Genomic DNA, 23,360 nt, shown 5'->3' with positions numbered 1-23,360 from the left:
GCAAAGAGAATCCTTAATTGCGCCGGCATCGTGTACAACATAGACAAATGTTTATATCTCGGCCCTCTAATGAGAAACCAATAACGAATGCAAAAAGCACTCTCTCCCTTTTCTCCCCCACCCCTCCCTCCTCCTCCCCATCCAACCCCAAATACACGGATACACATGCACATGACAATGAAAAACAGGCCTTTTTGGAGAGCGTCACCTCATTCATCAATAGCCCTTATGCTTGGAGTCATGCAATACTCCACTCAGGCACTGATGCAGCAATAAATCTGTTTTGTTAGAATGTAACACTGCCTATATTTCTCCATTAGCTTGATCCTGTGGTAAGGGAAAAGGATGCTTCAGATTGTAATGGTCAAGCCTCTGACAGGCTCACACAGTACTGAGGCTCAGTGAATGTAGCCTAGCGAGGAAAAATTTATTCAGCATTCAACAGGCAAGGGAGTCAGTGTGTCCAAATTTACGAACTGTAGGCAAGGCCGGGGTCTTCAGTCGGACGTATATGTTACTTTAAACCAAATGTTTGGATACTTCAAACGTGATTTTTATTTAAAGGGGACAAAACAGGAAGTTAGCGTGTTACATCAAGTCACTCACATAATACAGAAGAGGCGACGGTAATTCTTTCAAGATGCAAGTTTATGTAATGCCCTTGTGAGTTTTTAGCATCCTCATACAAAATGGATGGCAAGTTACTGGGCAAAGAAATGAACAACAAAGTGCCAAACACACAGTCACGGGAGACTATCTTCTCATCTCATCTATCTCCCACAATTCAGTGCGGTGGGCCGTCGCGGCAGAGCGCCAGTCAGACCGGTGAATCTCGGCATAGCCTTATCTCCCAGCGGCGGAGGAGGAAACGGAGGTCCTTTAAAGGGCTGAGGTCATTTCCTCTGCCTCCGGGCACTGGCAGGAAAAATAAAATGTCTCCATTCGGTCAGCCCTGCTTTATTTCAAATGCCGCCGCTGCCTTTTAAGAGGCCCTTGTGGGCATGGATGGCAAATGAGCGGTTTTGGGTTCTCGCAATCTATTCCTTTTCTTTCTCCCTCTGCCATCCTCAATCCTCCACTCCATCTGTGATGCAAACCCCAAATCTCTGCTGTATTTCTACAGTAAATGTGGAAGTGCACAGACAGATATAGAGATGGACAGAGCATGAGAGCGAGGGAGAAAAACAGAGACAAAGAGGGAAGGAGAAGCAGTGTGAGAGTGTGGAGGAGCATGAGAGAGAGAGAGAGAGAGAGAGAGAGAGAGAGAGAGAGAGAGAAAGAGAGATGAAGAGCTGAAGACCTCCACTCACCCACAGCGCTTGACAGCCCTAAAGCCCTTTTCACAACTTCCTGTTCCCATTTCTCTCTGAACTGGGCTACATCCAAAGCATGTGTGTGTGTATTTATCAGCATGCACAGTTTATGTGCATCTGTTGTGTACTCTTGCAAGAATTTGAGTGTGTGTGTTTGTCCCTGGCAAGTCTGTGTGTGTCTGTGTGTGTCTGTGTGTGTGTGTGTGTGTGTGTGTGTGTGTGTGTGTGTGTGTGTGTGTGTGTGTGTGTCATAGAGTAAGGTAGGGAGCGAGGGAGTGAGTCAGCGCTGGGAAGATAGAGAGGCTCATTGAAAGGCCTGCGTGGTGGAGGAGAGCAGCCAGAACAGGCAGACAGGCAGGCAGGCACACATACTGTGATGTTAGGAAAAGGATTGATAGATCTGTTGCATGGCTACTGCTGCTGCAAGAGCCTAACACACCTCAGGCAGATGGATGGGGAGTGCGTGTGGGGGTATGATTAGTCTTTGTGTGTGTGTGTGTGTGTGTGTGTGTGTGTGTGTGTGTGTCACACAGTGTGCCCTTTGTGTTTGAGTGCGTGGGAGAGGTGTATTACATGATCTTCGTGTGTAGTTTTTGTGATGTGGTACTCAAAACAGGGCTTTACACACTCATTCAGTGAGGGTAAACGTATAGATAGATGTGCGGTAGTTGAGGAACAATGTGTTCATGTTTGTGCGTGGGTGCCGTACCTGTGTTGGCCTATGTTTGTATGCACGCTAAAACACGCATTTCCCTGACACCTGACCTGTAAGTACCGAAAACGTCATCACTGTTTGTTCTGCTTTTCTACAACAGACAGCTTTCACTCCCACGCTCACTATTCCATCTCGCATATCATCCACTCTCCATCCTCCTATCGTCTCTCTCACACTGATATCATTCTTTTTATAGGCATTTTATCAGCACAACCAATGAAATACTTCTCTGAAGGCATACATCCGCATTAAACATTAATTAAGAATATTGAACATACATAGTGTAGATGTATGCAAAGCTACATGTACACAAACATCCCTACAGTAGCAAAAGTAAACAAGCTAACCTGTAAACCTGTAAACCTGCACAATAATCCTAAAGTTTATGCAAAGACTCAAACAGCTTTGGGTGCAGCTTTTGCCAACAAATATGTCCAGGAGAATCTATCATGCTGAACTTGCTATATGTTGAAACACCAAACTGTGTATGGGATCTACATGTCCAGTTCAAATAGCCAGTCAAGCTTGTGCTTTATGAAGTAATTTTCATTGTAACAAATAACATATTCTCTGCACAGTTACTTGCCACAACGTCATATGCAAAGATTTTTTACGCAACAAATTACAACGTAATAAATCACAAACTGAAGTTTTCATCTGGCACCTTGCCAGATAACATCACATCGCGCTGTGGAAAAAGTTGAGCCAGTTTATTGCTCTTCTAGTGTGCGTGTGTGTTTGTGTTTTTTTTTTCCCCCAGAACCCTTTGCATTTGCACTCCTCACTGCCTCGAAGCAATGGATGTACTGAAATGACATGAAATGGGCTGTGTGTGCTTTTGTTCATGCGGTGCTCATGTCAGTACAGCCTAATGGTGGCTACACCAGATTGCGTAAGACATAGAGTAAATCAAAAAGGTATATCATAATAAGGGATATACTGTATCAATAAAATATAATTACAGCATAGTATTAAAATTTGTGAATGTGTTTGACAAAGCTTTTGAATGATAAAAAAAAAAAAATTAAAAATTAAAACAGAGTGGAAAAGTTAGTCAGTGAGTAGGAGATAAGTTAGCCTCCTTGTTTTTCACTGGCTGACTGTTGATCTTTCGCTCTAGCTAGCTCCCTCTCAGAGATGACTGGTTCTGACCTCTTCTCTATCCCATTTTTCTCACGTTGTTTTGGCAGTGCGCTCACTGAGCTGAACTAAACACAAAATAACACCGGGGGGGTGGAGAGGGAGAAGAAATAGAGGTAAGGGATGCTCGCTGTGTGATGGTGGCACAGCGGTGATAAGCAGCCTCTCTGACATTTAAACAAGTGTCAGGGTCAGGGGGTCAGATGACTGGAAACAATGCGTGACTAGATCAGGGCGATGTGTCGATTTGGCTTTGTTGCCAGGAGCGCAGACGCACGCCAGCTCATCAGGCTTCAATACACCGGCTTGGCTCGTTTCCGCTTTGATACCCGCTCACCTTTCAGGAGATAGCGGGAGAGATGTGGAGTTGTAGGAGTAGAAATTGTGTTTTTGTGGAGCTTCTCTTCTCAACTTGTCTTTCAAACACTGAAGAACTGTAATTTTCTCCTCAAGGTTACTCCCCACACTCCTCCTTCCTCTCCGAACATATCTCCCCTCTGTCCACCTCCCTCTCCCTCGCTGGGTACAGAGCAGGACCATCCTTTCCACTCATAAAATATGTCTGCTTATATTTGCTTCTTGGCATTTCAGCAGCGCTGCATTCCAGGAGGGTGACTTATGGGAAACATTGTCTCACACACAACGCAGTGCTAAGTTGAGCTGATGTTTTTGCGCTGTGCATAACTCAGGTCAGCTGGACACAGAGAGGGATAACCTGTGATTGAGCACAGTGTATTTCTTCCATCACAGAAACTGAAAGAGCCTCGCCTCCTTTTCCTGTCTCAATCCGCCTAACCTCCCTTGACTGTGCCTTTCTCCTCTTTAATCCACCCTGCGCTGTGTCCTGTGACCTGTACAGACATCCTTCCTACTAACATGCATCCAGTCTTGTCTTTAATAGCCCGTAGGATTCACTAAAAGGACCCGTCAAGATAATCAGCCCTTTTTTTTCCTATCCTCTAAAAGGCGGAGGTTCTTTTCCGCAACATTTTGACCCAGTGAATGCCTGGCAGGATAAACTCAGGTGTGGAGCAGGGTTAAGAAGACAGCTTCACCTTGAAAGGCCACACTTCAGAGCCCGGGAAACCACAAAAAGCAATTAAAAGTATTGATGGAACTTCAATAGCTCTTAAACAGTGCTGCCAGACACCTCGGGGCAAGTAGCACACTAATCTCTTTTTTTTTTCTCATCCCTCTATCGCTCCATTCTCTCCCTCATTCTCCCTGTTTCTCCACTGAAGACTAGGTTGGTCTTGATTACCAAATGATTACACAAAAAATAAAAAGCGTGTGAAATGTATTTACAGCCGTTTGATGCAGGTGGCTGAAGTGAAAACAGAGCAAAGACCCTGGGAAGGTGAGTGAAACAATGATGGTAATTAAAGTTTATCTAATCCCAACTAGCTTATTAGCCCTCTAATTGGTCGTGTATGTTCAAGCATGTAAGTGCGTGTTGCCTGTGTGCTCAAGAAACAATTTTAAACGAGCCACTAATGTCATCGCTGCATGTGAGCACAATTTACTGTGCAGACACTAATGGACCTTTTACAGAAACACACTCACCAAAAGATTGTCTTCCATATGACAACACAGGAAATGGAGGAGCAGCTATGGAGGGGCTGAAACGGCGACTGCCTGCCTGCTTATCCTCTGAAGCAGGGCAGCGCCATCCACAAGCAGGTTGTTTACCTGAAGCCTTCCTGCAGTGTGAGCCAGCTACTTGCTAAATGGCTGATTTACGGAGCAAGGCTTCATTGGCTGATGTCTGAAAAGGACTCGGATTGCTGTGACAAGACACAGCCTAAAGAGTGATGGCCGGTGCACTGAAACAAGGTGGGTGTACAAGACCGACAAACTAATGACTTACCTTTGCACTGGTTGGTGTTCTTATCCAGAATGGCCTTGGTTGACACTATTTTTCCATACCTGTAAAGACAGAGAAATAAAATTGAGTGTTTTTGACTCGGAATGACCCACAGGACCTTTGACAGGTGGGGCCGTTCACTCGGACTGCCATTCTGTGGTTAAAGTAGATGTTTTATTTTCCATACTCTCTGCCATTTAGTTGCAGCTAGCAATTTGCAAAGTAGCACAAATGTCAAAAGCCATTGGAAAGAGAAATCACTTGAGGTTAATAACATTATGTGTATGCCTGACTTCAAATGAATGTGCAGCCCTCTGACATTTGAGAGAGTCACTGAACATTTTCAAAAGGTCTAAAAGCAGACATGCACAGTGGACAGTCTTTAAAGTTACGTTGTTATATTAGTATACAGTCCAAAATTTTCAGTTTTAATTGCTTATTTTCAAATTTAAAAACTTCACTATGAACAGGAAGCACAGTCCTTCACTTGTGAGAGAAAGGAATAGTGACATAACATGTTCATTAGCGAGCTTTAGAGATGCTGACAGGTGGATCTTATAAGCCACAGACCGAGCCAAGTTAGCTGTTCCCTTCTTTTCTGTTCTTTATGCTAAGCTAAGCTAACTGCCAGCTGGCTCCAGTTTTGTACTGAACAGACGTGAATGTGGTTTCAGTCTTCTCAGCTATCTCTTGGCCAGAAGGAAAATAAGCAAATTTACCAAAAACGATTCCTTTCACCCAATAACATTACTCATTTACCTTATTGCATAATAATCTGGTTAAAATCATTGGTTAAAATAAAATTTTTACCTATTCATGAGAAGCATTGGATGTGGAAGATGCAGTATATGAATGTTCTTGTGAAACCCGATACAAAACTGCTACAAAAATTGCCATAACTGCATAAAGTCCACCGCACTCATAATCTAACATGTTGTTGACGTGGCTCCCTGCAAAACTGAAAGGTGTTACATTTCTTTATTCCACAGCTCTGCGTGCACAGTGGGTTGCTATGAATTTTTCAGAACTGAAAGACTGACCTTACTGACTGACTGACAGTGAGTTATTCTATCTGCTTGTCTCAGCTAAAACTGCAACATGTTGCATTGTGTGCGGGGTGAGAAGCACTGTAAATACTGTTTGAGTGTGTGTGTGTGTGTGTGTGTGTGTGTGTGTGTGTGTGTCAATCTGCATGTGTGGATATACTGTATATATTTATATATGTGTGTGTAGCCGCACTTTTGCTTGTACAATTACACTTGTGTAGGTGATGTGTACATGCCTGTATATGCTGTAAACACATAAGTGAGAACAATTCCCTGTGTGTTGAACGCATCTTCACATTGAGTGAGCAGAGGATAGGCAGCTATGCTCTGTACATTTGGCATGCACACACTCATACACACATAAACACACACACACACATTCTGTAGGGAAGAAGCAGTGGTGCATCCCGGCCCATATTTCACCAGCAGGGGATAATTGTGCCATTTCTCAACGAGTGGCGGAGACTCTATTTACTGCATGCTGCAGTGGGGTGGGTGGTGGATATGAACTGATGAGCTCCGAGAGGAAAACTACCAGCTCTCTCACACACACACACACACACACACACACACACACACACACACACAAACAAATATGAACACGAAGACAGCACTCACCAATCAGTGAATTGTCTCTCTTCAGCAGATAAACAGGCTATTTTAGCTATAGGGATCCATAATCTACCGCAACAGAACAGGACTAACGTGCAATGTTTGATCACGCTGAGACACTCTTAAGCGTAAGTACACAAAATGAACATGGAACAGTGAGTTTCACTTGATTAGAGAACATGCAGAGCAGGGTTAGCAGCTGCGGCATCCGTTGAGAGGAACTTACAAGTAAGAGCCGACAATGTGGGTGAAATATTCTATCACAGTGGATGATTTATATCACTATACAGATATACATAGAGATTTAGGATATTTTTTCAAAATCAGCTGAGAAACTATTTATTGATAAAATAGCTAGATGGGAATTAGCACTAGGTGACACTGAAAAACTCAAAAATTAAACTTTTAAAGTAAATGCCTCAATAATAATCATCCATATAAAACACTAAGAGCCACTTTAAAAAATGAATAGTAATATGAATATGACAACCAAATATTGAATGTTTTACTTCTCTTTAAACTGAGCTAAAACATTCACAAAGGATCAGAAAATTCTATCACTATTATTTTAATGCAGTTTAAACACCTGGAAAAGACGAGATTTAAGATTCATGCCAGTAATACGATGGAATCTTATATCACAATATTATATTTATTTAATAAAGCTCTAATGTACATGCAAGTCACTGAGCTAGTTATTGTGTTTGTTCCTGTATATCTATCTGTTTATTTGCACACAGGTGTGTGCCCTGCTTCAGTACTTAAGTGAAAAATGTATGCTTTCAGTCTGGGAAGCAGTTAAAAAGCTCAGTGCTTTTGGCACAAATTGGGGGAAAGTTCTCATTAAAACTTTGTTTGGACTCTGGGGAAGCGGGAGACAGTAGCTTTCCAATGCCAACTCATCACTGCTTGCCTCATTAAATGTTAAAGATGGCTCATCAATGCATCCCATCCACAGTCCAAATACCCGCCACAAAGACACTGCAGCAAGATGAAAAGACAAGGTGGAAGGAGCCAGCTTCGTGGCCATAATGGAGACATATTGGAGACGGATGGAGAATGTGATCAGCATGTTCATGTATCGTGTGTGTGCGTGCGTGCGTGCGTGTGTGTGTGTGTGTGTGTGTGTGGCTGTGGACGACCCTGCTGGCAGCTCCTTTGCCTCTCTGCCAGGCAGGCCTGGGGAGGCTTTGATGTGACAGAGGCAGTCCCTGTGAAGCGCAGGTTTAACACTGTGATGCTGCGGCCGGGATGCAGAGACTGTCTCCACTAATCCTATTTCAATCACTCTCGCTGCCTCTTATCTCTGACTCCGCTGGCCCTCGGCCCTCGGCCCTCCCCCCTCCTCACAAATCTTTTTCCACTCTCTTGCTCTCTCTCTCCCTCTTCCTCTCTTAATGCCTCTCTACCATCCTTTCCATTTCTCTTTCCCGTACTGTATCCTTCACTTCTCTCCTTTTGTCTCTCTCTCCCTCCTCCCTCCTCCCTCCTAATAGGAATCCCATGGCAATCATTCTGATGCAACATCGGATCAACCCTAAGAAAAGAAGACGCTACAAATGAAACTGCCTATAAAAAAATAGAGGCTTCATGAGCTATTTTAGGATGATGAAAATGTACAAATTGTGGTGGATGTAAAACATGTCATTCGTTTGACAGCTGTCTGGACACTGAAATGTGATAAAACTGAAGCTGAGCCAAAAGCTCAGCTATGTTTTTGAGAGAGCAGCATCATTCTCATGAGTGGCATCCCAGCACTGCATTTCTTTCTTTCCCCGCTCTCTTGCTGGATGCAATGATCCAGGCATTTTTTTTTTCTTATTTCTCTTTTTTTTTTTATGTCATCAGAGCTGGGAAAGTGAAGTGGCTCTTTGCTGTACAAGGGTAGAGAGAGAGAGAAAGAGAGCTGGTCAGAACCACAATACGTCACTGTGGTGGTGCGGGTACACAGGAAAGCAAAGCGCTGGAAAGGATGGACGGACCACCCAAGTGTTGTGCTCAGACCTTGCCCTCAGCCTTTGGACACACTTTCTCCAAAAGTCTGTGAGTGTGTGAGTTATTACACAACACAGCAGTGCCTTGAAAGGTATGTAGGTGAAACCTGAACTCGGACAAAGACCACTTTCTCCCGTCTGTACTCTCTGTACTAATGTCTTTGTATATGTGGTGTATTTGGTGAGGTCTGAGTGTATGTGTCTGTGCCTATGTGTGCGCAAATGTACTGTATTTGCACATGACTGCCCATCTGTGCCTGCAGATGAAGATGATTACAGTATATATGCCATTTGAGTAAACTGGTTCCCACTAGAGAAAAGAAGCAGCCAGAATGAAAGCTATGCAGGAAGGATCGGGCTTTACTGTGCTCAGCTGCGAGACTGTGAACATAAGCAGGCCTGTTCAGCACCTTTGCACCACCTGTGCAGGGGGATGGGGGCGGACGCAAAAGGCACACCATGGAGAACAGTAACTTCAATATACTACCTCTTGTCGGACTTTACGCAAAAATAAATTAGCAGAATGGAGATACTGCAGCTGAAAAAGAAAAAAGGCGCCGCTCTGAGAGTTCTGCTCATGTAGGAGCAGGTGCAGCAGACTCCCACCATCCAGATTCACTACCCGCTCTGTGCAGCAAATATCACCCAGAGGCGTTTCATAAGTTCAAGATGTACAGTGTTTTATTACAAAAAATGTGCAATAGTCATATTGGTGCTCCTGTAAGTAGAACAGAAAAGAATTCAAATATATTATTTCTACCAATTAGTTCAGGTAGTGACAACGTTTACGCCAATTTCCTACCAACAAACAACTGCAACAAGTATCTGCTGACAAAACTGTAATAATAAGTTTGTACAATGAGTCAATCTCGGGTAAAGTCTTGTTTCTTTAAGACATCAATTGTCAGTCAGCCAATTTTAGTCAGAAGAACAACTGCAGGTTTAATATCTTCATGGCATTACAAATTATTGCTGTTTCCTTGTTTTTAGATTTGCAGGCAAGTGACTATTATTTGTGGTAGTACTCATCAACATTTGTGAATGGCTTTCTGGCATTTTATTTCTTCTTTTTATTAAGTATCCACAGACTATTTTGTTTACCACAATAATCACTAAGAAAACCATTTGCACTTATAGTGAAAATCCCACCTATTCTAGTGACACTCAACCTACAACTTTATAGGATGTGTTTCATGTTGCTTAGCCTTTGATGCTAATGCAAGAGACAGATGTCACTGTGTCAGACACGCAGAGAGGACAGAGCAGAAGAAAAAAGACAGAAAAGAAGCATGACTTCTTTGTACTCTTATATCAAAGATTAAAAAGGAGAAACAGGATGTGACAAACAGCCAAATACAGAGAGGATGACAGATGACAAATCTCAGGCAATCGGCACGTACAAACACTCAGGCATTCACACACCAGTCAGGGAAAAGAGCGTATGCTGTGCACATTTTGTATTATGTCTGGATACATAATACATAAGATAAACTGCATATGTAAACTGCAGCTAACGAGTCCCACAGCTCACACATCTCTGTGGCTCAGACAGAAATACACTGGGCATCTTACTGTATAGAAATATTAAACAGATGCTTTTGTTAAATTTTGTTGCTTCTGCAGTTGCTATGCAACTATTGAAAATCTGTTAGGATCCAGCTAACCTTAAGCTTCAGCTACACCTACGGTACTGTATATACATTTTTTTTATTTGTGATGTTTTGTACTGTGAGTTCTTCAGACACACTGAATCGACAGCAGTGACAGGGACATACAACAGCAAAACTGAAAACTGAAAGTACTGAATGTATTTTAAACTGAATTTGGCATCTGTACAACTGTTTTACTGACCCGGAATTTGGAATGGAATTGCTTCTGGGAAGTTGAAATTGAACAAACCCTTTTATGATTAGTAGCCAGCCAACTGACGCACAGTTTGTACTGTAAAAAATTAAAAAGAGAACTTAGCACTTAAAGAAAGATTCCCAGAGGACAGAGCACCATGACAGAAGGAAGAAGGGAGGACAAAAAAACCCAAGCTTCATAAATAAGAAACATTTTGAGAGACAGGTAAAAATGGAAGGCTGGTGGCTAAAATAAGAAAGCTGATGAAAATAAAGGAATTTTACAAAGAAAAAGAAAAATGGAAGAAGACAGAGGGACAGAGGGCCAGAAAAGGAAATATAATACAATAATATACAGAGATACAGTGAGAGAAATGAACAGAGGAAGGCGAAACTGTCCTGATGGACACCTGGCAGGGAGCGGAGCAGCTGCTCCGTCCACCACCAGTGACGTCCTCTCATGACCTCTGAGCCTCTGAGCTGGCTGTTTGGTGGTAATGGCCTTTATCTATATCCTTGTATAGTGCTGCTACTGACACATTTTAACCAAATGTCTCCAAAGTCGACCTTCAACCGTCTGCTTTTTTCTTAAGCAAAAAATATGTTTGTTGCATCAAAGCTATAAGTTGCCTGGCTTGGTTAATCAAATTACAAAATGTACTTATTTCATATTATTTATTTTTGCAGAGATGTATATGATAGTATTCCAGCACACTATTGTTAGATGATAATGATGGAAACGTATCACAGTGTAAATATGAAAATATTGTGTTGGCAATGACGAGCAGTAATAAATCAAAAACCTTCAACAAATTGGATAATTCCTGACTTGGCTTTAGCACTCTATCTTTTTCTTGGCAGAATTTCATCAGGTTTTTTTAGGTGCTAGGATTCTCCCATGTTTTGTTGGCAAGTTTGAAGTAAACTGGCTAATGTGTAGTTTCAAACCTTTAATGTCTCTAAATGCAAGAAACAGAAAGGTAATCGAACCGTAAGTGGTTGTTTGTTCTTTTATTTTTTCTTCTACTTCAGCTGGTCACGTTCTCAGGGCGGAACTGCAGGACATCTAGTACATCTGAGTATCATAACATAGCAAATATAATGTGGTCGACAAAAAAAAAAAAAACACAATCTACATGCAGCGTGAGGTCCACTCATTTCCAAAATTGAGTGATTGCGGTACCTTGGCCAGTGTGTCATCACACCAGTCTGTTGAAGTTGGCCATGTTCAGACTTGGTGGTCATTAGCTGTCATCAACTATTCTAATTTCAATTTTTCCTCATTTCCCTACTGATGTGATCACTTCTCATGAACATTCATTTTACCTGGCAAGTGTGTAATGGATGACAACCTGATTAGAACCATTCAGACTTTCCCACCTGCCTACAGAATAGGAAAAGCAACACAGCCGCTGGGCACCAGTCAGGCAATTTATGAAGGAAAGGGTGATTTAAAAGTTCCAGCATGTGTTCAGAATTCATTGGTAGAGTTAAATTTAAAGCGATTCATCTTCGCATTACGGGATTTTCAATAAAAGAACGTTTTAAAATTCAGATTGCCGTTGAGCCTCCATCGGGGAAATACTTCTTTTTCTCCCTTCTCTCTCTCCCTCTCGCCTCAGACAGGTGTCAAGGCGTACCTCCACTTCCTGTATCCGCTGTTTCAAATTAAAAGCCCTCTACAGAGTTGCGTATTTGTGACTTCAAGGCATTGCAGCAACAGCAATAATTTTGCAAAATGTATATAGCGGAAAAAGTTGCTGTGTCATGAATAATCTATTTTTTTTATTTTTTTATTTTTTTTAAATCAAAATAATACAAAACTCAAAATTATACATTATGAAAATGTTATTATTCTTCTACCTGAACTTCTGATCAAAAGTATTTTCAGAGAGATCTGGTATATATTGGCTTTAATGTGAAAAAAAATACATGTACAGGATTTTGGTGAAATTAGAAATTCGGTTTGTGTTTCAGTAAAAAGAAAAAGAAAAAGAAAAAGTAAAACAAAACAAAAAGGGAAATAACAGTAGAAGAAAAACATACAATAGAAATACTAAAGAAATTCTGCAGTACAAGTATCCAACATTTACATACAGTATGTGCAATTGGAGACTCGACAGTGTCTTCCCAATAGTGAGTCATCAACTAAAATGTGAAAGTCAAAATAACATGAGGGCATGCCAACACTGAAACTCTGGTGTAAAGCCAGCAGTAAACAGCTCTCCAAACAAAAGTGAACTTGGTGTGTTCTCAAAAGCTGTCGAACTGTATTCAAATGCAGCATGGTGATGAAACGCCAACATATCTAGTGGAATTCAAGGTCTGTTTTTCTTTTGCTAAATTAAGGCGAGTTCAGATGAACAACTTTAGACTTAGAGGCTTATGTGGATAAGTTTTTCATTTTTACACTTTTGTTTTAGTGCAGATTAAACGAACAAGACATCATGTGTTAACAAGGTTTATTTTGACCTTTGAAGAAAGCAAGATTAGCTGCTTCTCAGTGTTTCCAGTTTTTATATTATGCTAAGCTAAATGGCTGCTGGCTGAAGGTTCATACTGGATGGATAGTTTTGAGAGTGGTATTGATCTTCTCATCTAACTCTTCGTAAGACGGCAAATAAGTGTATTTCGCAAAATATCTCTATCCCATGATGAACTGCAGGGGATGTAAGTGGGTGCTGTGTCCTGTCCGGGAGAAGATACGGAATTCTGTGCTTCGTTTGATTGACCCTGACACCCATCTGGGCTCTGACCAGCAGACCGAGGATGTATTTGCTACAGGTAGAGAAAGCTGAGAGGAAAAAAATCGTGGAAACATGGGTGCAGGAAAGATTTTTACCACAGAGACACGATGCCCAAAAAGTACCTCAGACTGAGGCTGGGAAAGTGAACTACAGACTGGTTAACTGAGAGTGTGCATCAAGATAAGACGAGAACAACAGTAAGTGACAGCAGGAAGCATTACCCTGTTGTTCTGAGTGTAGCTAGTTACACTGTCTTGCTTTCTCACACAAACACTCTGGTCTTCGTCAGAGCCAGCCTTGCAGAATAGCCCCTGTTTGTTTGGAAGTGTCCAACCTGTCAAACCCACATGCCATGCACTGCTGTCTGACACGCACAAATGAACACATCTCATCTGTGCTGGTGCTGCTTTTGCTTTTCTAGATACTGCTTCAAATGAAAGGGAAAGTCAGTAGATGGAAATGGAGAGACAAGAGAAGAGAGGAAGGAATAAGAGTTAACGCCAGAGAGTCCAGAGATCTCAGGTTCTGTCCCTCACGTCAATCAGTCTTTTTTGTACCGGAGAATCTGATGCCGCTTCTGTTGGAGCTTAGAAACTGTCGTGCGCTGGACAGCTGGAGTCAGATAAAATGCAAAGCACAGCGGGGGTGGGCTGGGATGATGGGGTGGCACAGAAAACTGTTGCACAGACCAGCATGTTACAGCAAAGACTGGATTGGTTGCTATGGTTATTGATATTCCATTAGTTCCTGGAGGCAAACTGGGGTTAAATGCATGTAAGTACCCAGAAATCTTGACTATTTCTTAAAAGACTGTGCGCATTTAAGACTTATATTCATAATAAATAAGAGTCTAATAAAAACACTATTCAGAAAATCATTGTTAGGGCATTAACTGTTAACAGAGTCAACTTCAGTGCAAGAGTGGAAGAGAGGCTCTTCCCAGCCTCTAAATAGGCAAACTGTCTATGTGTCATGTATACAGTAATGGGGGGATAAATAATTCAAAAAACCAGCCTTAGGCCAAATCAGCTTCTCCGCTCGCCCTCACTATAAAAATCGATGTTGGGGAGGAAAAAGGCGTTGCATTTTAGTTCGTTCAGCATGGCCAGAGAAATGACTATGTCACTTCTGCAGGAGTGGAGGAGAGGAGAGATGAGCATGATGAAGAGATGTGAGAGAGAGCAGATGAGAGAGGAGAGAGAAAGGGACGGGAGCGGAAACATGGAGAGAGGAGAGAGAGTGGAAGAGATGATAACAGTGAGAAAGAAAGAGGGAAAAGTGGAGGGTGAAAACGAAAGAGGGTGGTGAGAATAAAGAGAGAGAGGTGTTCAAACATAGAAAAAGTGGGCATGGAGGGTTCTGAGTCCATGAATAGCAGATGCTTCTACTCAGCATGAAGCTGTAGGAGTAGTTTACTTTGGGCATTCCTGTGGCTGTGTCACTATAGGGTTGGGCAACATCCATGGCCAATGGCTGACAGTCATTACGATGTTGAGCCCTGCATCGTGATTCCACCCACCCCTATGTCAGCGGGGTGCACCCTGCCACACACACACACCACAAATCCAGTGTCTCTGCTATAACACAGAGAAATATATTCATTAGTGATGACCGGCCCCGATCCTAGTCCTTTAATATTGAGTATCTGCCGATTCCAAGTCCAGTCCATCACTAAATTTAAGTTAGTTAAATGTTGATTAAACATCCTGTGTATTTGACATATTGAAATAACACAGCTGTAGACTAGTTAATCCCACACACCTTATTTTATATGAGCATCTTGATCAAAATACTGAAGGTCATGGTTTATATGAAGGTTATAGGCTAATTTAATTATTAATATGATGTGAATGAAGGTAGAAGAATACCATCCCTGACAGTGACGTGACAAGACTCAACAGAAAGTAGACGTCTCACTCTGCTGGATTGGTACTAAAAAAACACAGAGGTTGTGGTTTCACAGTGGTGTTACAGAGGGGAGGTTCTTCCCTCACGAGAGTAGACATCGTTGTATGCCAATTCGTTAGCCAGCACCAATATAGCTCATTTAAAATCAATTTTATAATAAAATCTGATAATGATATATCAGCTGATATTTGACATATAATGTAAAGAAACATTTTCAAAGGGGGTTCCTAAAATTTAGTTATTAAAGAGCAGCTTAACACCATGCTGAAGAGCCGTGTTTGATCGTCCCCTGACTGTAAGTTTCTGGATGTGTTCAGGAGACTGTAACCACACCCACCAGTGATGTCACAATGTACTGTCACAGCCGAAAGTACACGTCGACAACCAGTGAAGGTCAGAAAAAACATTACACTAATAACAATCAATTAAAAAGTAAACTTTAAATATTAAACTTCAGTTGTAGTTCCAATGCAAATTACTCCAATTTACTCCTTGGATTACATACAGTATGTACCAAAAATGACAATGTGTGATAAGTTAAACTGGGCAGATAATATTTGTCAATATGTGTGTCTGGTTCTAGTGTAATTGTATTGGTGGGAGGGGTGATGGCAAATTTGGGACTTTGAGGCTGTACAGGAGGGCAGTTGCTCACAATGCTTTTCCCCTCTGTCGTTTTCTTTTTTTTTTCTTAAACAGAGCCATGGGACAGGCCGGCCCTGATAGTTAGACAGCTAATGTCAACAGTAGACCTCGGAGAGTCATTAGGGATAATGTGGCGCTGCTGAGTGCCCGGGCCTGTGCTCCATAAAAACAGGTGGTCCCAGGGTCACCCCTCCCTTCTCCTCCCCTCAACTTCTCTACTTAGCATACCTCATGGCTCTCTCCCCTCCTCTCCCCTCCTTCTCCAGCTCCCCCCTTCACCATTCCCTCAGCACACACGGGAAAGGTTATTTGGACAATTGGCGGTGATTAGCTCTTGATTTGGCTCACTCTTTTCGTTTGATCAGGCTGTAGCATGGAGGCGAAAGCCAGTGAGAGAGAGAGGCGCAGCTGTGACTTGGCCACAGCTGAAATTGGGTGAGGAGAACCAGAAGGAGGGGAAGAGAGGAAGCAGATGAGAAGGAGGTAGGGTTGAGGAGGAAGAAGAGGAGGAATGAGGAGTTGGGGGTTTAGGGACCTCTGGGGTCCTTTGCTTTCTTGGCAGTTTGAGTTATGGATTCGGGCTGCTGGCAGAGAAAATGTGAACTGTTTGTCCCTGTTATTCCAGGTGTGGGCCATAGTAAAGAAAAAAAATATCCCCCTCTTTCTTCCGTTCAACCTTTTGTCCAACAACCTGCTTCCATTCTCTCTCAACCTCCCCTGGATGGTGGACTGCAAAAAAAAAAAAAATGTGGGTGCTAACTTATACCTGGCTGGTAAAACGGTTTAGTAAGTCTGCTTTGCCCTAAAGTGTTTGGGGCTGTATTGGGTTTGTTGGCAGAGCTGGATGCTTTGGCTGCATCGATCTTTGGGTTGGACAGGGTTAGTGTTGGGCTTAGGGTTGGCTCAGTGCCTCAACCTGGCTGGTTAGGCCAAGGAATTTTTCTCACAGTAACGGCTGTTCTATCCTTCCCTCCATCCATCCTTTCATCCATCCATCCACTCATACAGCCAGCCAGGCAAGAAGGAAGGCCTCTCACTCTCTGGGTGTTGAGCCAACAAATCCCCATTCCACTCCTTTGGCCTGTTCTCTACACCCATATATCAGGATGATGGTTGTGGAGAACCCGACATCCAGCCAGCTGAACAAAACAGAGATTAAGCACCCACCCGAATCCATTTAATTACTCGTTCAACAGCTCTCGGCATGTTACTCCAACTGCTGTGAGAACTTTGGTTTTCTTCAGTCTTTACTTTTGCTCCCAGCGACCCGGGGGAGGTTGAAGGAGGTGGCTGGTCACAAAGAAATCTTGGCCATGGTTACTCAAATAATCATACACTCAGTTGTTGTTAACTGCATGTTTGTGCCTCTACAATTAAAGGCTTGGTTACCAGCGTGTGTGAGGCTGGGGCTGGAAGCCAGCTGAACCAGTCTGTTTTAACATGACATCACATCTGTACATCTGTAGATACAGAGTTTCTACACTGAGCAGTATAGTCAATGAAAGCCAGCATCACCAAACAGAAAAATTACAATTGGTACTAACACCAGAGAAATATTGTCAATAGTTAGAGCATAACATCTTACTATTAATGGGCTAAGCTACTATTAACATGCTAGCTCTTTACTGCATAATATGAGATACAACACTGTTGCATTTAGGATTGTCTTCAGTGGTATGGGGGTATCCTTTAAATGAGTAATCACTGAATTAAATATTGAGGAAATAATATAGAATTATCATTGGTCGAAATGAGCAGTAAGCAAACAGATTTGATGGATTTGTTTAAATCCAGGAATACAAACTTCTGTCTTGCTGTATTTTAAGCAAGAACTGTGAATTTTGGGAGGTTGGGAGGCCTTGACGAGGGTAACTGAATGTGTGACGAGTTCAAAAGGACGGGGTTACAACCACAGTAGAAGGCATTTGTTTTTTTGGCATCTCTCAGGCGATGTGCAAGAGCCTACAATCAGCAGCTACAATATGGCCTGTTGTCAAAAATGCATCAGTTTGGCAGTGGCGTGTTTGCTTTTGAGATATTGGTGAACCAGGGGCGCAAAAGCTGCCTTTCAATGTGTGTAACAAAACAAACCCAGGCCCAAGAATCAGCTTTTACTTTATGTCACTGCCAGAACTCACAATGATCTGTGCAAGAGTACATGCCGACACACATACTCATTGGCATGATGCATTCCCTAGCCCCTTACCTTAACCTTAAACATCACAGCTGAACGCCTAACCCCACTCTAACCGTAACCCCAATCTAAACTCAATTCTAACCCTAAAATTAAGTCTTAACCCTCAAAAAGCAGCCTCAATTTTATTCCCCATGGTGACACAAGTCTCCATGGGTTAGTGTGTATTCAAGATGAAGTCCTCAGCAGGATATAAAAACATGCACACGCTCACGCACGCCCTTGCACAGTAAGCCTTGAGAGAGCAGACAGGCATATGATAATGATGAGGAAAAATCGCTAGGCTAGCTAATGTGACTGAAACTCCCCTCAGTTCTCATTTTCCTAAAACTACACTGCCACATTTAGTGTGCGTTTGTGTTTAACACGGAGTCTCCCTGGGATGGCTGATGGGCTGAGTGCCAGGAGAGGAGGAGCTGGGTGCTGGGCATCTGGGAAAAAAACCTGAGGGGGGACCCAGGGTGCTGCAGACTGCAGAACAGTCGCATGACCTTTTCTAGAATGCTGCCACCCGCCAACCACTGAAACACGGTCTGGCTAATTAAAGTTTCAGTGGCATTGGATTTTCACTGGCACAGCACACCTCGGGCAACCTTGGGGGCTCTTAGGCAGGCGATACGCACAGAGGGAAGGATGGGAGATGTAAGAAGAGAGAGAGGGAGAGAGAGAGAGAGCGAGAGGAGCCGTGGAAACAGCTGAACCAGGGGACAGCCACTAGAGGACAGTACGACAGATCCAAGCAATAACAGACAAAGTCAGTAGCTTTCCATAACACACAGGAGAAAAGCTATATATTAGAATGCAAATCTACACTCACAAACATGCACACTCCTCGGGTATTTTACATAAGCCCCGACAGGGTTTGCCCTTCCAAATAGTTCTGCTAGAAATATTCAAGATCATATGGAATTAGAAATGAAATTGAAACTGTCCAACTCTGTACAACTGAGTGAATGCTCGAGCTAAGTGAGAGATATGCAATGTCAAAATGCCGAGTGCTTTTCCAAATCTTATCGGGCTGCCTCTCAGGCTAATGGAATTTCGATGGGTCAGTATCAAGAATAAATGCATGACTTATGACATGGCTACCGGGAGCATTACCAAATATACTGGACAGCATGTTCCCGTCTCCAAAGGATCATTGAATAATTGGCCGCGTTTGACCAGGACATTTCTGGAAATATAGCCAAGAAAAGGTTATGCAACCAGACAGACTCATGGCCTGTATTTCACAATCTGCTGGCCTTGTCTCCATTAATGATCTTGACCCCCTTTTCACCATTTTAGAAGTGAAAGGGCCTAATGGAGCCGAACAAAGCTGCTTGTGTGTATGTGTGTGTGTGTGATTGTGTGTGAGAGACAGAGACACAGAGAGAGAAAGAAAGCCCCTGTGACTGTGTGTTACAGCTTGATGAGGTCTTGGTCTGTGATTCCTGGGGGAGGTGGTCCAATCTAAGCTTTATTCGGCCTTATTGAGCTGTGAGCAGGCAGGTGTGTGTGTGTGTGTTTTCTCTATCAAGAGCATTTGGCAGATTTTTATGAGTACCTTTGTGTGTGTCCCTAATATACACTCAGTTGGTAGCAGTTTAATGGGGTGTGCAAGGTATTTCACATGGACCCCTTTTCATGCCTATGAAAGGTGAGCTTTTTAGTTTGATCACTTTGGCATTTAGGAGCTTTAATATGTCATTTGTATATATAATGTATGGCAATGCTCGCCTCCCATATTGACAAATGTGGGGTCTAGACATGTTTTACACTATAAAAATAAAATATTATGTTCAATATATTGCACATAAGTCAAGTTTATCAGAAGTCTTGATTACACACTAGTGCTCTTTGACCTTTTCTTCCAACAGAAGAAAGGTAGAGTAGTGGTTTCTAGTTAAGCAAGAGACTGATTATCTAACTACAGACAGAGTAAAAATCAGCCAGTTCCTGACTGGCGAGCTGACTACGAGTGGTGGCCAGGTGGAACCGCTTAGATTGACATTTGACTCAGCTGTTAGCTTCATGGTTTGATGCCCATAAGCTACAGCTACTGTAAATTCTTCACTGTTTCCAAACGCAAATTGGTTTTCCATCTTGTCTAAGTACAACATCATCAACACAAAGTGTCTCTTGTGTCTCCAATCTGTCAGCGATTTATTCAGTGAGATACTGAAATATGATCTTGTCAGGGGAATCTCCCAACTCGACTTATTTTGACTGTGGGACAAGCACAAAAATTTTCTCTCTACATTAAACATCTTTATCATTTTCAACTTGAGAAATTGTTTCCATTAAATGCTTTTAAAGATGACAGTTTAAATTAGCACCTCTACTGGATATATGTTGACTTTTCTCCCATAATGATTATATACAATATCAACTCTGACAAAAATGGGCATGATGATAATTATTAACAAATGATCATTTAAACATTTACATTAACATGGAACATATCGAAAGATTAATGTGGAAACATAAAGTTTCCACATTAAATAAATTAGTGTGCAGGACACTTATGTGGCCTATACTAACATTTGAGCTGGGAGTTGGATAATAATACATATACAGAGGCATACTGTACTGTACTGTAAAAAACATACAGACATCAGAACAGGGTCATTATGAAAACATTGATGCCACCTAATTTCCATGTCACATGACACAGGAGGCACATACGGGAAAGTAGAACGCTCCTTTTCAAGTCAAGTGAGCTAATTAGCCATCAGGCAGGCGACAATCATGGTCACATGTTGCACTTTTTGTTGTGTTTTATTTGGGACAACACTACCCTATCGAAATTCACGCACTACGCCAGTGAGTATACGATGTACACAGTGTACTACATGTGAGTGTACTGTCTTAAGTACCTGCTTTGAGACACAGCAAGTGCAACCTCTGTATTTAATGATAACGGTTCCCAGTACTTACGGTTGGCAGAGTTTGATGAGGTCCTGGTCGGTGGTCCCAGGTGGCAGGCCTCGGATATACAGGTTGGTCTTACTCAGCTGCTCCGCTCCTCCCTGGCTGCAGCTGTTGGTGCTAGGGCTGGGAGGAGCCATTGGATGAGGGGGTGGAGCATAGGGCTGCTGGGAAAAGGATAGAGAGAAAGCGAAAGATTCAGCACAAACAATCAACAACTAAACATAGTTATAATTTTAACGACATGGGACAATAAGTGAAAAAGTTAAGAACACAGAGGTGACGGTGTGAAAAGAAACAAACGCTAACATTTCTCAGGCAGCAGTAGACAATGTGAGGGAAGGAGGGAGAAAAATATATCATCTTCAGAAACAGCAATCGCTACCAGTTGAATGTTATTGCAGCTATGAGAGTAGACATTTTATGGTAGATAGAAGAGAGAGAGGAGATGAGATCAGGGTCACTAAGAGATGAAGACCCAGCAGCAAATATTAATGATTAAAATTTTAGGAGAACAAACATCTAACCTCAGTCTCAAAGAATAAGAATAGTACAGAAAGAAGGTCTGCACAGTAACAAAAAAAGTAAAAAAAAAAAAAACTCTTCAGATGAGTTCATGGAAGACACTTTCTGTATCTGTATATTGACTTACTCTTCAGTTTTTTCACTTTAAATCACTTTTTGTCAACCAGTGATGCAATAAATTGCATCTGGTTCTTTGTCACTGTGCTTGTCTTTTATCCAAACATGGGAACGGAGTCAAGGGTGCAAACTTCTCTAATCTTTTTATTTTTTTTATCTTAAGTAAACATTTCACTAGGGATGGTCTGCGAAATTAGGGTTCATAAGGCATCCAGCAGCTTATAAACAGTTTTAAATGATGGCAACTTCCTGCTTACTATTCATACCCTCAAAACCAATTTCATTACACTGTAAAACAATTTACACCTCCAAGGGTGTGATATCTTGATGCAGTAATCCTCTCCAGCCTATTTCATAAACATCTCAATATGAATGTCTTTTTTTCAGTATAATCTCTATCATCCAAAATGTATTCAAAATGCATTAGATATGTGACCCCCCCCCCACCCTTTCTTTTTCTACCTCTCTTTCCCCTCCTCAGCTCGCCTCATGAGCCAGTTGTGCTGTTAGTGTAGATTTATGGTATAGGAGTCAGGGCCCCCTGCTCACAGCCCATTTATATCTCTATTGCAGGGACACTGCACATAGTGACAGAGAGAGAGAGAGAGGGAGAGAGAGAGGGAGAGAGAGAGAGAGAGAGAGAGAGAGAACCGGAGCCCTGTAGGCATGAGCGGAAAGAGAGAGAGAGAGAGACGGAGAGAAACATTAGGAGAGAGTGAGTGAAGAGGGAAGAGAGAAGGAGAAAGAGACGATGCACACTGCAATAAAGTAAGTGAGTGATGGATGAAACAGAAGAAGAAAAAAGAAATGGCCGTGGAGAGAGTGGGACATGACTAAATACCACCACCAGCTCCAGTTAACCACGTTAACCCTTTACCCTCCCCAGAGAAAACCTCAAGACCTCATACCGTGCGTTAAACGCGCACGCGCACAAACATGCACGCGCACAAACACACACACACACACACACACACACACACAAAACACACCATTAGCCCTCCAATCCGGCCTACACGTTAGCAGCCGCTGCCGGAGCATGGCTGATTTGATGCGCTATTTTAAGCGTGTGTGCAATGCCAGCGTGTCGCCTCCCACTCCTCTGACAAAGAGCCGGGGTCCCTGAAGCGTGAAGAGGGAGCCACGTCCATCAATGGACGGCTAATTACCACGCTGAGCTAAGTGGAACTGATGGGCAGCCACTCGCTGTGCTGGACGAACGCATACTGTACACACCACTACCGGTGCGCGCACACACATGCCGCCACATGATAACACAGAAGCACCTTTTTCACACAACAGCCATGTACAGTGAACCCATCGCCACAGCTGTTTTACGTCCTCTGGGGCAACTCCAACTCAAGTCTCATGTAATTCGGGAGAAGTCTCAGATCCTGTGCGCAAGTGCGCGTCAGGTCAGGTCTTCATGAGAAAATTCAAAGTAGGGATTAAAGGTCTCTGAATGCTGACCTTTAAAACAGCTTGGCATGTGAACACTCTGATTTCTAAGCTGTTAATGGAGTCATTCATATAGCTGAGACATTGAAATCCTTTCAGGGCACAGGCCAAATAAGTGATGTGGGGTAATGGAAGGTTTGTTGTTGATATTATATTTGTTTTGGTTGCTGTGAATTTTACCAGGTCAAAACCTGAGAGTTAAGAAGTGACCTCATCCACTCTCTCCTCATTATCTAATAGAGCCATAAAATAAAAAAAAAAACGAGAAAAAACAAAAAAACAAAAACATGAGCGTTGTTTTTCCTCAAGTCAAGTTTTCACTCAGTTACTT

At 42.5% G+C, this 23,360-nt stretch overlaps 1 protein-coding gene across 5 annotated transcripts in view; it reads right to left on the bottom strand.

Annotated features, from left to right (window-relative positions):
• Positions 1 to 23,360, bottom strand: part of LOC111223252 (RNA-binding motif, single-stranded-interacting protein 3) — a 270,217-nt gene that overhangs the window by 130,149 nt on the left and 116,708 nt on the right. For 4 of the 5 annotated variants that reach the window (XM_022747322.1, XM_022747323.1, XM_022747325.1 and 1 more), the window contains 2 exons: positions 20,942 to 21,099; positions 5,036 to 5,094 (listed from right to left, as the gene is read on the bottom strand). In XM_022747322.1, coding sequence (XP_022603043.1) covers positions 5,036 to 5,094; positions 20,942 to 21,099 — 217 coding nt within the window. The remainder of the gene's footprint in view (positions 1 to 5,035; positions 5,095 to 20,941; positions 21,100 to 23,360) is intronic. The other variant, XM_022747326.1, reaches the window with a different exon arrangement.

The sequence above is a fragment of the Seriola dumerili genome, unplaced genomic scaffold (genome assembly GCF_002260705.1).
Source record: "Seriola dumerili isolate Sdu_G_001 unplaced genomic scaffold, Sdu_1.0 BDQW01000110.1, whole genome shotgun sequence".
Classification (NCBI taxonomy): domain Eukaryota; kingdom Metazoa; phylum Chordata; class Actinopteri; order Carangiformes; family Carangidae; genus Seriola; species Seriola dumerili.
This window is presented reverse-complemented; position numbering and strand designations above follow the sequence as displayed.